Source organism: Dipodomys merriami, unplaced genomic scaffold (assembly GCF_024711535.1).
Source record: "Dipodomys merriami isolate MVZ:Mamm:240054 unplaced genomic scaffold, mDipMer1.0.p SCAF_13, whole genome shotgun sequence".
NCBI lineage: Eukaryota > Metazoa > Chordata > Mammalia > Rodentia > Heteromyidae > Dipodomys > Dipodomys merriami.
In genome coordinates this window covers 34304551-34318076 of record NW_027202604.1, presented here as the reverse complement: position 1 = coordinate 34318076, position 13526 = coordinate 34304551, and the positions used below count along the sequence as shown (strand labels likewise).

General features: G+C 45.2%; 1 protein-coding gene across 1 annotated transcript in view; it reads right to left on the bottom strand.

Moving 5' to 3' along the window:
- Positions 1 to 13526, bottom strand: part of Itpr1 (inositol 1,4,5-trisphosphate receptor type 1) — a 297390-nt gene that overhangs the window by 139882 nt on the left and 143982 nt on the right. Inside the window, exons 25-33 of the mRNA XM_070018999.1 lie at positions 12875 to 13013; positions 11529 to 11587; positions 9059 to 9220; positions 8792 to 8962; positions 8237 to 8302; positions 7172 to 7309; positions 4803 to 4928; positions 2555 to 2755; positions 298 to 549 (exon numbers count right to left, since the gene is read on the bottom strand). Coding sequence (XP_069875100.1) covers positions 298 to 549; positions 2555 to 2755; positions 4803 to 4928; positions 7172 to 7309; positions 8237 to 8302; positions 8792 to 8962; positions 9059 to 9220; positions 11529 to 11587; positions 12875 to 13013 — 1314 coding nt within the window. The remainder of the gene's footprint in view (positions 1 to 297; positions 550 to 2554; positions 2756 to 4802; positions 4929 to 7171; positions 7310 to 8236; positions 8303 to 8791; positions 8963 to 9058; positions 9221 to 11528; positions 11588 to 12874; positions 13014 to 13526) is intronic.

The window sequence follows — 13526 nt, the reverse complement described above, 5'->3', positions numbered from 1 at the left end:
AGGGATAGTAAGATCATTCTGTAGTAAGATCGCATCTCAACACAGTCTTGGTTTTTTTCTGAGGTGCGTACTCGAGGCACACAGGTTGAATGTGTACCACAGAGGCTGAAGCTTATCTCCTGCTTTGCTTAAAGGGGCAGAAAGAGAAACTCACAACCCCTCGGTCCTGAGTTTAGGAAAATGTTCCAGCGATGGAAGCTCTTTGAACAGTATGAACTGCAGGCTCATTCACATGTTCTGGTCCCATGCACTATACAAGAGGCAGATACACAGGGCACCCCTGCCCGGCTGGCTCACCTCGGGGATGCAGTCCTCATGGGTGACCACGCGGACGATGTCATCCAGCGGGAGCAGCGAGTTGCACTTGATCTCAGTGTAGACGTTCTTGCCCTCCGTGCACACAGCCAGCAGCTCCACCAGGTGAATGTGGTACATGAGGGGGCTGTTCTCATCCATCCGGTCCCGCTCGGACCGCATCATCTGGATGAGCGTCTGGAAAGAGGCTCTGTCATTGTAGAACACCAGGACGTCCTCTCCTGAATTGACCAGCTGCAGAAAGAACAGAGCGTGTTGGTATCTCGAGCTCAGCACAGTGGCAGTAGCCTTATACAATTCTATGTGCAGAGAGAGATGAAGGCCTTCGCATTTGTCTTCCCAAACCAGTCTTACTATATTCCTCAACTCATCTAGATGTCATTCATTGATAGGGCTGATGGACCAAAAAGCCCCAAACAGCATCATTTTAACCCACAGGTGCAAAACTGTAATGGTCGTCCTAAAAACATACTGAGCCAAAGATACTGCACACAGACATGAATGCATCAAATGGAAATACAGACAACATACTTGCACCAGTATTCCCAAACTGCATTAAGCAGGCTATGATTTTCCCATTTCCCTTTTTCACCGTACAACGCATCCCTTTTCATCCACTGTCATATCTCTTCAATCAAAAATCATTTCTATGACCATCAAAGGTCAAAACATTAACTAGAACTCGGTGTCGGTGGCTCATGCCTGTAATCCTAGCTACTTAGGAAGCTGAGATCTGAGGGTTGTGGTTCAAAGCAAGCCCAGACAGGAAAGGCTGTGAAACTTTTATTTCCAATTTTAACCACCAGAAAACCAGAAGTGGCTCAAATAATAAGAGCACTAGCCTTGAGCTGAAGAGCTCAGGGACAGCACCCAGGCTCAGAGTTCAAGCCCCAGGACTAACAACAACAACAACAACAAAAACCATTAGCTGGGCACTGGTGGCTCAGGCCTATAATCCTTAGGAGGCTGAGATCTTAAGATTGTGTTTTGAAGCTAGCCTAGACAGAAAAGCCTGTGAGACTTTTGTTTCCAATTAACTACCAAAAAGCAATGGAAGTGGCACTGTGGCTCCAGTGGTAGAGTGCTAGCCTTGAACATAAAAGCTCTGGGATAGTGCTCAAGACCTGAGTTCAAGCCCCAGTACCGATAAAAAAAAAAAAAAAGTCAAATAATTTCTCTTGATAATGTGTCACCAAATTGAGGTATCTTCTAATAAATATATATCAATTTCAGCACCACATAAAATATAGATTTTTGTTTAAAGCTGGCACCAAAGTCAAAATGAACGTGGTCAATATTACTTATTAACAACTGACTTGCATGAGCTCTGATTAAGTGCCAAATACCAAATACACTTTCAGCAGGAGACCCAAACTCGTTGTGTCTCAGTTTCTCCATAGAGATGTGGACAAATATAACCTCTGACGCTGAGTGCTGTTGTGTAGAATAAGTAAATGATTTTACATTCAAACTGTTTTGACTAGTACAATAAGCTGCCAGTAGTGTTAGCTAGTCTTACCTTCACTATTTCACTTAATGCACATTAATTTCTGCTGCATATTCATTTACAGAAATGCTTCACTGAGGGTCTGAGATGTCTGCACTGCCAGCATTCATATCCTAGGGTGGGACCAACTCAAAATCACACTGCAGGACTGCCACTGGAATCACACTGGTGAGTGGGATTACAGATCCAAGTATCGTGAGCTCACTGGAGACTTCCTTTGTGAAAAGGCAGAAGGACTAAATATGTGGGGAAGCCATTCCGCCGTGACTGACAGGGTGGGTCTTTCTGATCAAAGGCAAAAATCCACCCAGATCCAAAATGAACCAAATAAAACTGCATTGATTCCACACACCAGTTGGCTCCTCATGAGAATCAACAGGTGAAACAACTTGGAGTTAGCTAATCGAGTGAGTAATTAAAGAAGTTCCCATTCACAAGAAGGAGCCCTGTTCTAGCTGATTGAGCACTAACCACATCTAGTCCGTTTGGGTACACTGTTTCTCTTCCTTTTTCCTTCTGAGAAGAATCCAAAGCGAGGGTCCTTATAAGATTTATTGCTCAGGAAAATCGGATCAGCCGCCTGCCTAAACCCACAAGTAGGAAATTATAGACACAATTACATTCTACCTTCCCATACAGCAGAGGTGCCCCTTCCTACCGAGAAGATTAAATAATTTTCAATTCCCACAGAACCCCAGGTGGAGAAGGTTGTAGGAAAGAGGTCACGGTCACCTCAGCCATGACCATGTCTTGGCACTTCTTAATGAATTTCCCTTCCGCCTTGACGATTGTCTGCAAGAACTTTATATACTGGACGTTCCGCCCGTGGGTCTCGATGCAGTGGACAAAGTGCTGGACCACTCGCTCGTTGATCTCACTGCAAAGCTGGAAGTTGTTCATGAAGATGTGCTGCATTGTCACGGCCTCCAGGATCTGGCACGACACAAGGGCAAGAGCAGAGGGGAATGCTCAAAATGGGGCTGGGGCAGATTAGAAAAGGAGGGAAAGAAAAGCCCATTGCACACACACACCTGCACACACTCACGCACACATGCACACACGGAGGCTGCATTCTCACATTTGTACTATCTTCTGTTTTAGTAAACAGTAAAATAAACAAATAGCGCAATGGACTACCAAGGAAACCTCAGCACCCAGATCAGGAAACAGTATAGGCCTCCTCTATACCCCATGCCACTGTTTCACTGTAACCACAGGTCAGTTTGGCCTGTCCTTGAACCCTGGGCACTGGCCCTCATCAGGATGTTGTTTTGTTTTGCTGCATGGGAATCATCTATTCCATTTCAGATGGGCCCCTGGGGGAGGACCCCGCGTTAACACCTACTGATGGTATTCATTTGACAATGGTACCGACAGTGCTGCTCCAAAATTTCTGTCTGTATCTTCTAGTCAACAATATACACATTTGTGTACACTGGATTTAGACTCAAGAATGGACTTGGGGGGTTTAAGTATTAATGTTAAGTATGCCAAACAGCTTTAGAAATGTTAGGTCCACATTCTACAAACATCTACAATTCTGTACCTTGTTACTGTGGGTCTTTTGAACTTTAGTTGGAATTTATCACGCATATGTACGACACTTGATTCAGCTCATGGCTGACTGTATGTGTGCCCTGTCATGTGAACCGGCCTTGTGGATATTCTCTATGAAGGAGTGTCTAAGTTTTTCTGTCCACTTGTAGAAGTGAGCTGTCTTTTTTTGTTATTGAATTTATAATTTTTTAAAAATTTTAAATTTTAAAATTAATGAGTTATTTATGGACACATTCAATGGAAATGCCTCTGGATGCTCTCATGGTGACATCTGATGAAGAAACGTGTGTTCCTTTAAAATCAGGGCTGTTTACACAGTGTGCTTACTATTACTACACAGTCATGAAGATATTCCTGTGTTTCAGGGACTTTATTTTTCATTTTTAACCAAAGTTTCTGAGGCCTACTGAGTTTTAATGTTTGGTGGGAGTAAGGGCTTCAATCTTTACTTTTTTCCTTTTCTTGCCAAGATGTGTCATGCTCATAAACTGACATGCTGAATGAAACCCTTTGGTAAAACTGAAAATATAATTAAAATTACAACCAAGATGTGGTATTACCCTACCAACCAGCAGTCCTTTTTCTGAAAGGCGTCATTACTGCTCATGAATGCATGTATGCATGTATAAAGATGTACTCTGCTGTTATTATTTACAAAGCCCCCAAACTGAACATTGGCTACTCATATGGGGATAGTTTTTAAAAAGTCACATCCACTTTATTCAATGCCACTTAGCTATCGAAAAGAGCAAGAAAAAAAATTATTTCTGATTTGCAAAGGCATCCAATTACATGCTAAATGAAAAAAATCCTATATAATATAAAGTGGGGCACTGTTTTGCTCAAATGTGTAACACAGATATGCTGCTGTATGTATACTATATACTTGGTGAGGTGATAAGACTTAGCAATTCTCTTTTGCTTTCCTTAAGTAAGAGATGCTAAAGCTGGGTGCTGGTGGCTCACGCCTGTAATCCTAGCTGCTCAGGAGGCTGAGATCTGAGGATCAGAGTTCAAAGCCAGCCCAGGCAGGAAAGGCCGTGAGACTTTTATCTCCAATTAACACTAGAAAACCAGAAGTGGCACTGTGGCTCGTGATAGAGCGCTCGCCTTGAGCTGAAGAGCACAGGGACAGCGCTCAAGCCCACAGGTCAAGCCCCACGACTGACCAAATAAAAAAAGAGAGATGCTTATTAGGGGAAAAAGGGAGAGAAATGTTATCTTATTTTGCCCATCATGTGCTCCTTCCTCCCCAGCCTCCATCCCTACTCCCAGGGTGGGGAGTATTTACAACCTCCTGGCAGCCAGTCACAATGCTCCCCGCTTTGGAATGGACTGTATTGTGACAAGACCCAGAAGGCAGCAGAACACACCGATCCTCCACATCCGCCCTATACAGGTTCACCAACACACTCTGCCTTACCCCTGGGTTGAGAAACAGGTTGATATGTTTATGCAGCAAAGCTTGATTCTGCTGGTTGCCCGCGCAGAAATTCTGTAAAAACTCGTGAGCCAGCCTCATTATCTCCTGCATCTTGGTGTCTTCGGCCTGTGCGGGAGGACAGAGATGAACAGCACTGATTGTTAGGTCAGGACAGGAGTTCCTGCTCCATGCCAACAGCTGCTAGCAGGGGATCTGGGCAGTGTGTACCAGGGATGCTGCGTGCAAACTCAGGTGCTAGAATGCGCTGTCCAGCAATCGCTGACATTCACAGAGATGGCTGACAGCAAGGCTGAGCCCTCCTCCTACCTGATGCAAGGCCTCACTCCCCAGTTTTCAGGCTCACCTTGTCAACGGCCCCAACCTACTGGAAAGTCCTTTGATTATGAACCACAGCGAGTGCACCTGCCATCTCCTTTCCTTGTCACCTCAGGCACTTATTTAAACCAAAGATTTAGTTTTCCTATCAACATGATGGATATAACAGCTGTCCAGGAACTCCACACATGAACACATGGGATTTTTGTTACAGAGATTAAAAGCATTTTATATATTAAATTTTTTCAGTATTGTGTGAAGAGTTAAACATCTTGTCACAAGGCGGCAGTATAAAACCTATGGCCACTCCGCCCAATTCTAAATATGCCAACATTTCAGATTGTAAAAACAGAGCGAGAAAGAACGCCTTGATTGCAGATGACCCCACCTGGCCCTCCCGCTCACAAGGGTCCTAGGACCCCTCCGTCCATGGCCTCAGCCGCAGGCAGCACAGGGGCAGGGAAGAAAGCGGCAGGGAGGAGCCATAGGTCCCCAGACCCACTTTCCTCCCACGTGAACAACTTCCTAGCTGTGTGCCCGGGAACAACCATCCACTTCCCCATCTGTACACGGAGATGATAAAGCACACATCTGACACGATTGCTACACCAGCTGAGAAAAATGGAATGCTTAGACAATGCTTATGGAGTACAGGCAAGCAATTGGTGCTGATCTAGACTGAGAGCAGTCAACTTCTTACCGGGCAAGATAGTGTTTTAGGCTGGGTGTGTCAAGAAACAAAAACAAATAAATACATTCCTCAGGTACTAGTGTAACTATTGCAAAATGTAACAGCCATTCCCAGCGGGATAAAGGCGAGCACTAAACTGGCTTTGGCTCCTATTTATAGTATGTGAGCCTCTGTGCATGTACATACGCATGCATACACACATCATGTCCTGCCCTTCAACTATCACTTCCAAACCCATGTACATTAACACTGCTCAGTCAGAAAACTGACGACAGAACAAGACCAAGCGACAGTCAGCAAGTATCTCCTCATTCTCTACATGTAAGAAGAAGATCAACTTAGTCCAAAAGTTTGGGCGACCTGCACACCACATTAACTGTAAGTTGGCTACATCCCTGACCTATTAGCAGGGTCAAGCCTGTGGCTGTCTGAAAGACCTGACTCACTCGAATCGTATGTACCCCACAACTGAGGAGGAAGCTTCTTTGCACAGAACTCCTGAGATAAGAGGCACCAGGGTGGAGTAGGGTTGGACCCACTACCGATAGCTGTGTCACGAATCACCCTAGTCCACTGATGATGACATTACCACCTCAACTGCTCAGCTGTAAGTCAGCAGGATGACACGAATTAAGGAGAAAAGGCTGAGCACCATGCCAGCCACCAGTAAGCTTCTTCAGGAAATACTTTGGGACAAGTCAGCCTGAGTCTAAGCCCATGGACTCCAAGCCTGTACTGGCCTCAGTCTTCTCATCTGTCAAGTGGCAGAACACAAAGCCTCCCTGGGTTTTGCTGCTTGACTGCATGTTTTCATCAGGCTTTGTCAGTTGACGCAGATGCCCAAGTAGACTGGCTCCTGCCCCCCTAAATACAATTTTTGCCACCAACTACAGAGGACAGTGTGAAACATAGGAGGTAAAGTGTAACTTCTAGCAGCCCAAAAAGAGACCCTAAGCAAAGTGCCGCTTGATAGGTTCAAATTCCCAGACATCAGTGTACTCATGTGGCCCTCGGGAATGCACTGAGTACCGTGTGGTTCTTAGCTTGGTCTTTAGGGCTGCCAAAGAAGTTACATAGCACTGCTATTTGCAGGTACAGTTCTGACCTGTGATGCAGACCAAGCTGTCTTTTATCTGGCAAGCTTGAGAGTGAGGAAGGAAAAATGGATTCCTCTTTGTGGAATCTTTAAATTGGTGTGTGCACGCGCATGTGTGTGTCACACAAATTACCTGAACTGCTTTATGGCTACAACAGTTACGTCAGCTGTATGCCTCCCCCCTTAGTAACTAAGCATGACAGGCATGGGCTTTGAGCCCTGATGCTCCAGGGAGCCGCCACGCACCTTCTCGTAGGGGATCTGCAGCAGCTCCAACACCACGGCGTGTGCACCCATGTTCCGCAGCAGCCGCTGCTGCTGCTTTCTGCTCTTCCTCACCGAGGCGCTCTCTTGGACACAGAGTTTGCTAAGTCGAATCAGGATCTGGGGAAAAGAAATTGACCTCAGAAAAGTAGGAACTAGATAGCCGGGAAAGCCATCGCAGGGTAAGGATCATAAGACATTACAGACTAAAACAAGGAAATTCCTCCAATATGCAGTATTGCTCTTGGTTGCAATAAATCAAATCCATGTTAGACGAACACTGCATATTGCAGAATAAGCAGGAGATCATGCTTTGCCAACAAATGGGAGAAATTCATAGATCACTTAATCACTTAAAATCAAATGAGCTGAGCCAGGCACCAAATAGCTCAACATCTGAGTAATGCTACTCAGGAAGCTGAGATCTGAGGATCATAGGTTGAAGTCAGTGTGGAAAGGAAAGTCCAAGAGACTCATCTCCAATTAACCACCCCAAAAAAGCCAGAAGTGTGGCTGTAGCTCAAATGGTAGAGTGCCAAGCTGAACTAGAAAAGCTAAGGAACAGCACCCAGGCCCCAAATTAAAGTGCCAGTACCAACACACACACATACACACTTATATGAGTGACATCAATACTAACACCTGTAGATAGCCTTGCTGAAAGGTAAAAACACAAAAACACAAAGCTCAGCTGCGCATCTTCAAACTCCTTTTGCAAAGATTTCTAAAGTCAAGCATGGAGACAAAGCCTTGGCAGTTCTATCAGTTAATCCTTCATTCTACTGCAACGCTTTAGAAACAGGTGGTACCTATAAAAAGACTTCACCTATAAAAGGGAGGAACTGAGGGCACACAAATTTAAGTAGCGCAGCTGGGTTTCATGTTTGGACAAATGTAAGAACCCATGTCACACTCAAACTACTTTCTCCCTGCTCACTTTAACATGAAGAAAAAAGCTAAAGTGTTTGTGCCCTTAACTTGCCTAACCACAAAGTAAAGCTCCTTAGAGAATCAGTAAGGAAGGAAAACAGTGAGGGGAGCACTTACCTCTTTCACCACTCTGTAGTTGTAGCTGCTGGTGCTTTCGTGCTTCTGTGACTTGTTATTCCCCTCCTAGGGACCAAAATGGACACAGATGTGATTTGGACAACTCTTGGTCTACTATTGGATTGCTACGGTCAGTACCACACTTGAAGAATGGGAGTTCTGCACTGGTTCCCAACCTTTACATTGGAAAACACTACTTATACCAGGACATCTGCTTACACTCAGCTCCCCTGGCCTGGCCAGGCCATTGCCAGAGAACATCTCCCGGCAGCTGTGTGAGGAAACCTGGTGCTAATTCACTCCACAGCCAAGTCTCTTCTATGTGGTCCAGGGCAGCCCAGAAACAGGGCTAGACTTTAAATTGGTAGTTTACTCTCCATGAGAATACCTGTCTCCCTCACTACTTCATAAGCAGTCTCGTAAGGGGGGAAAAAAAAGAAGGAAAAAAGAAACCTATCCCATAAACTGTACTTAATCTAACTAAAAACTGAACAGGAAGCTTGTTTGGAGATGCCTGTCCACCCCAGGGCAGCCTCGCTCGTGCGTTTGGCTCACCTCGGCTTTCTTGTGCTCGTTTTCACCAGAGACACCCTCCATGGGCTCATCGGGGCCCTGACCTTTGTACACCCAGAGCTCCGACTTCTCCACAATGGACCGCAGCTGATCCAAGTCCTGTTTGATTTGTTTGTAGTTGTCCACGTCTTGGCTCGTAACCAGCAGTTGGACCTTAGTGAACACAATCCGTTAGCTGGAGGTCTTTAAGGAATGCTAGCTGTTAGGTGCGAACTGCAGGGGCGTGAACGTGTCTAGCACGGGACCCACCTGTTTGAAGGCCTGAAGGACCTCCTGCCTCTGACTGAAGTGCCGAAAGAGGAGCTGCAGGGCCCCAGACACCAGGGGTGGGTAGTCGTGCATCGTCAAGTGCAGGAGGACGCGGAGGAAGGTTCTGCCACCGTGATCGTCCAAGTCCAGTGGGGTGTTCTCCTCACTGCCGGAGCACAGGGGAAGGGGATAGGACAGATGAATTACAGATGTCTCATTCACTCACACACGGGCACACGCACACATGTGCACGCGCAAGCACACACACACACACACACACACACACACACACACACACACACACACACACACACACACACACACACACACACACACACACACACACACACACACACACACACACAGGCCCTGCCATACCCAAGCTAGATTCTAACACTTTAGTCCATTTCATGAGACTTCACTTTTCATCAGCTCTTTTCACAGCCTCCATTTATCTTCAACTATATTGTGAGTGAAAGGGACAATTAAGAAGCTCTAATTGCCAAATTTTAAACAAATGTCCTTATACTCCTAAACTGACAAAACTGGTATTACAATCTGGTACTCAACACCTAGACTCTAGTATAGACTACAGTGTTCTCCTTCAGAGAAATGAAAATGGATGTGATTTCCTATTTAATTGTGTACTGAAGACACTGTAAACGCAATGTTCATCCATAGAGATAAGACTTTTAATTGCTAGCTGTTAGAGATCTCAGTTTATGGTAAACTCACTGATCAGACACTGGGCTGAGTGGCAATGCAAAATGGCCACACACCTGCCCAGGTAAGGTGGCACACACCTTCAATCCCAGCTACTTAGGAGTGGAGACAGGAGGGTCACAGTTCAAGAATAGGTCATGCAAAAAATCAAAAGTGTGTGAGACTCAATCTTAACCAATAAAAAGCTAGGCAGAGTGGTTTTAGAGAAATTATAGAGAAGGATGGTAGTTCAAGACAGCCCAGATAAAAAGTGAGACTCTATTAGAAAAAAAAAAAAAACTAAAGCAAAAGGGCTGGGGGTATTATCTCAAGTGGTAATGCTTGCTTGGCAAGCAAACAGGCCTGAGTTCAAACCATATAACACGCATACACACACACACACACACACACACACACACACACACACTACATCTTATCAAAAACTGCTAATTCCTATTTCATATGTTTTGTATTAACCACAGAGATGAATTGTTAAATGAGTGGTCCCAACAAATTGGGCCTTTGCATCGTTCCCCTCACGAAGAACTGCTTTGGCCAACAGCACATTGGTAAAGACAATGCAAGCAGGGTGTAACTACTGCTTGCACCCTTGTGGCTTGTCATTTTGGAACATCTGCTCTTAGAATGAAGTCACCATGCTGCAAAGAAGCTAAGCTATCTATGAGGGCAGAGGGTAATGAGATTCAAACCTTGCAAACATCCTACACAGGTGCCAGAAAGGGGAGTAAAACAACTTGGATGTGCGAATGAACTCCAGAAACGACCTCATGAGACCTGCACAACTAACACAAAAACCAGAAGAACCATCTGGCTTAGCCCTACTCAACCCTGGGAAGTGTGAGAGGAAATCAATGCTTTCAGTTTCAATTTCTTGACTTTCTTTGGGCGAAAGATACAGTAGATAATCAAGCCAAGCACATTAATTATAAGCACTATAGGGTAGTCATACCAAGTTTTATGTTTATAGGTACTGGAGTTCACAATAATCATAATAATAATAGTATAAGTTAAAGTTGAGGACTGTGACATTTTAAACAGGGGTTCCTACTAGGAAGGACAAACAAAAAGAAAACTGCGTTTTCTTCTTTTCATAGCTTGTAAAGAGTACAGAGATAAAGGATAAACTGTAGCCTGCCAGGTAAGAAGGGTAAGATGCTACTTAACTGGGTTTTTTTGCCTCCTGCCTCCCATTTCTTTCTTTTGTCCCTATTTCCTCACTACTTAAAAAATAACTTTGTAGGGCTGGGAAGGTGGCTCAGTGGTAGAACGCTTGCCTTGCATGCTCGAGGCCCTGGGTTCGATTCCTCAGCACCACATAAGCAAAAAGAAAAAAGCCGGAAGTGGTGCTGTGGCTCAAGTGGTAGTGCGCTAGCCTTGAGCTGAAGAGCTGAGGGACAGCGCCCAGGCCCAGAGTTCAGGCCCCACGACCGGACTCAAAAGAAAACAAATAGTAACTTTGTAATCCTGAGCCACATCTTTCAATCCTTCCTGATCTGGGCAGGAAATACACACACACACACACACACACACACGCACACGCACACGCACACGCACGCACGCACGCACGCACGCACCACATTCAGCCATCAGAGACAAGCCCCAGAGTCCTCTCCAAAGAAGGCAGCCACACCACCTGAGCCCCCGAGCTGAAGAGTTGCTAATAAGGTCAAGGAGAAGCCTTAGAAAATTCTAGAAGAGCCACTCCTACATCACAGAACCCCTTACAAGACAGTGACTGAAAGTAAACTTTCCTCCCTCCAAAGATGCCTTCCGCTTGTTCTTCAATGTGTTCAAAGTCTAGAGCACCTGAAAAGTGAGAGAACATAGCTTTAATACGGCAAGGTCTGAAAACAAGCTGTGGTGAATGCACTCCAAGTCCTGTCAGGGCGAAGCTGCGGGGCTAGCCCCAAGTCCTCCAGAACCACACACAGCAAGGCTCCACGCCTGGGTGGCCAGGTGATGCCGTTCAATGTCCCACCCTCCCGCCATTTTTCCCCTTCCTAAAGACAGTGACAACTTCCTTCGGAGGAAGTCTGGGGCTCTGTAGAGGGGTTAATTCTACCATTACCCTTCCTCTTACCCTTCTCCACTATTTTCTAGGGAGGAAGAAACTTCCAGCATGAGTAAAAAGTTGCTCAGGGACAATGAAGTCTCCTGGAGAGTCTTTGTCATTTTGCTTGTTTTCAGGGGGACTTTGTGGGTGACCACAATACTAGAAACCTCGGCCATTTAAGTATCCAAGACACGAGGCAGTAAGATCTCTCGTGGCAGCAATCTACAATTGTCCCAATCTTTTCCTGCCCCAAGTCTCAAGATCCTGTCCTTAAAATACAGTAACCCAGCAGTGGTACTTGCTAGACACTACGTTGAAAATGAACTATACAATTTGTGGGTGTGAACGGGAGGCAAAAACTAAGATAGTGATGGAAGAGCCATACTATCCAAAAAGAAATGTACTCATTACCTGACTTATGTATCGGTAACCCCTCTATCATCACCTTTATAATAACTCTTAAAAAATTAAGAAAAATAAAATACAATTATCCTCAAAACATATTCACTAGCTGGGCACCGATGGCTCATGCCTGCAATTCTAGCTACTCAGGAGGCTCTGAGGATCACAGTTCCAAGCCATCCCAGGCAGGAAAGTCCATGAGACTCTTATCTTCCAGAAAACGGGAAGTGGAACTGTGGCTCAAGTTGTATTTACCTTGAGCTGAAGAGCTCAAGGATAGTGCCCAGGCCCAGTGTTCAAGCCCCACGGCCAACAAAAAAAAAACAAAAAACAAAACGCAAAACTCATTCACCTTTTACTATTTTCAGGTGGAGAGCCTCGTTTCCTGCCAAAGGCCTTTTGGGTATTTATAACATGACTAGGAACCATACAGAATTATCAACACAGGTAGCCAGGCAGTGGGCAGCCAATGAGAAGTTTATGTGCCTGTCCTGTCATGCGCCAAATGGTTTTGCAGGTCACAGAAGGCTCACGGGCAGTCTGATGCTTCACACCCCTGGAAGGCTATTTGGGTTCCCCAGTTTTCTTTATACCCAGGCCCCACTCCATGACTGCAATTCCATTCTGCGTTCACTAACCTGGTACATTACTTGGCCCTTCTTGGCTGCTATTTCCGGAGGACGTTTCTGAAGTCTGGGAATTGCTTTCATCAAACTCTCGTTTAAATATACACAGGAGGCAGGAGATCCTATAATCCAATCTCACATTCAAAATAAACTGAAGATTCAAGTGGAAATGGAAACAGATTGGTTACATTAACGTACCACCTTTGACGCTTTGCCAAGCCAAGCCACTGCACTCTGGTGAGGCCTGGTATCAGCTGCATCAATTACATTAAGCAACAACTGAGCCAAATATTTGGCTTAGATTTCAACAGTCATTTTAATGCCAGCAGACTTCCGTGGGGGCCTATCAAGCCAGCCCACAGCACCTTCAGCTCTAGTGTCAACTTCAGTAGTTTGCCAATTAACAATGGGAATAGGGCATTACTTGCTCTCTGTCCCACCCTCCAAGAAATAAAACTTCATTTCAGCAAGGATTAAATGCCTACACGTACCCAACACAAGTTGGCTCAAGGAATGAAGCTGACTGCTTTAAATTTAGACCTGACAAAAAGAAATTTTGTTTACAACTGTGAGTGAGCTTGGTTTAATGTTTTCAGTATGCTTCTTGCTGTCTGTTCTGATTTAGGCATGGCCCTGGGCTTCTGATTCTTTCCTTCTATAGTCC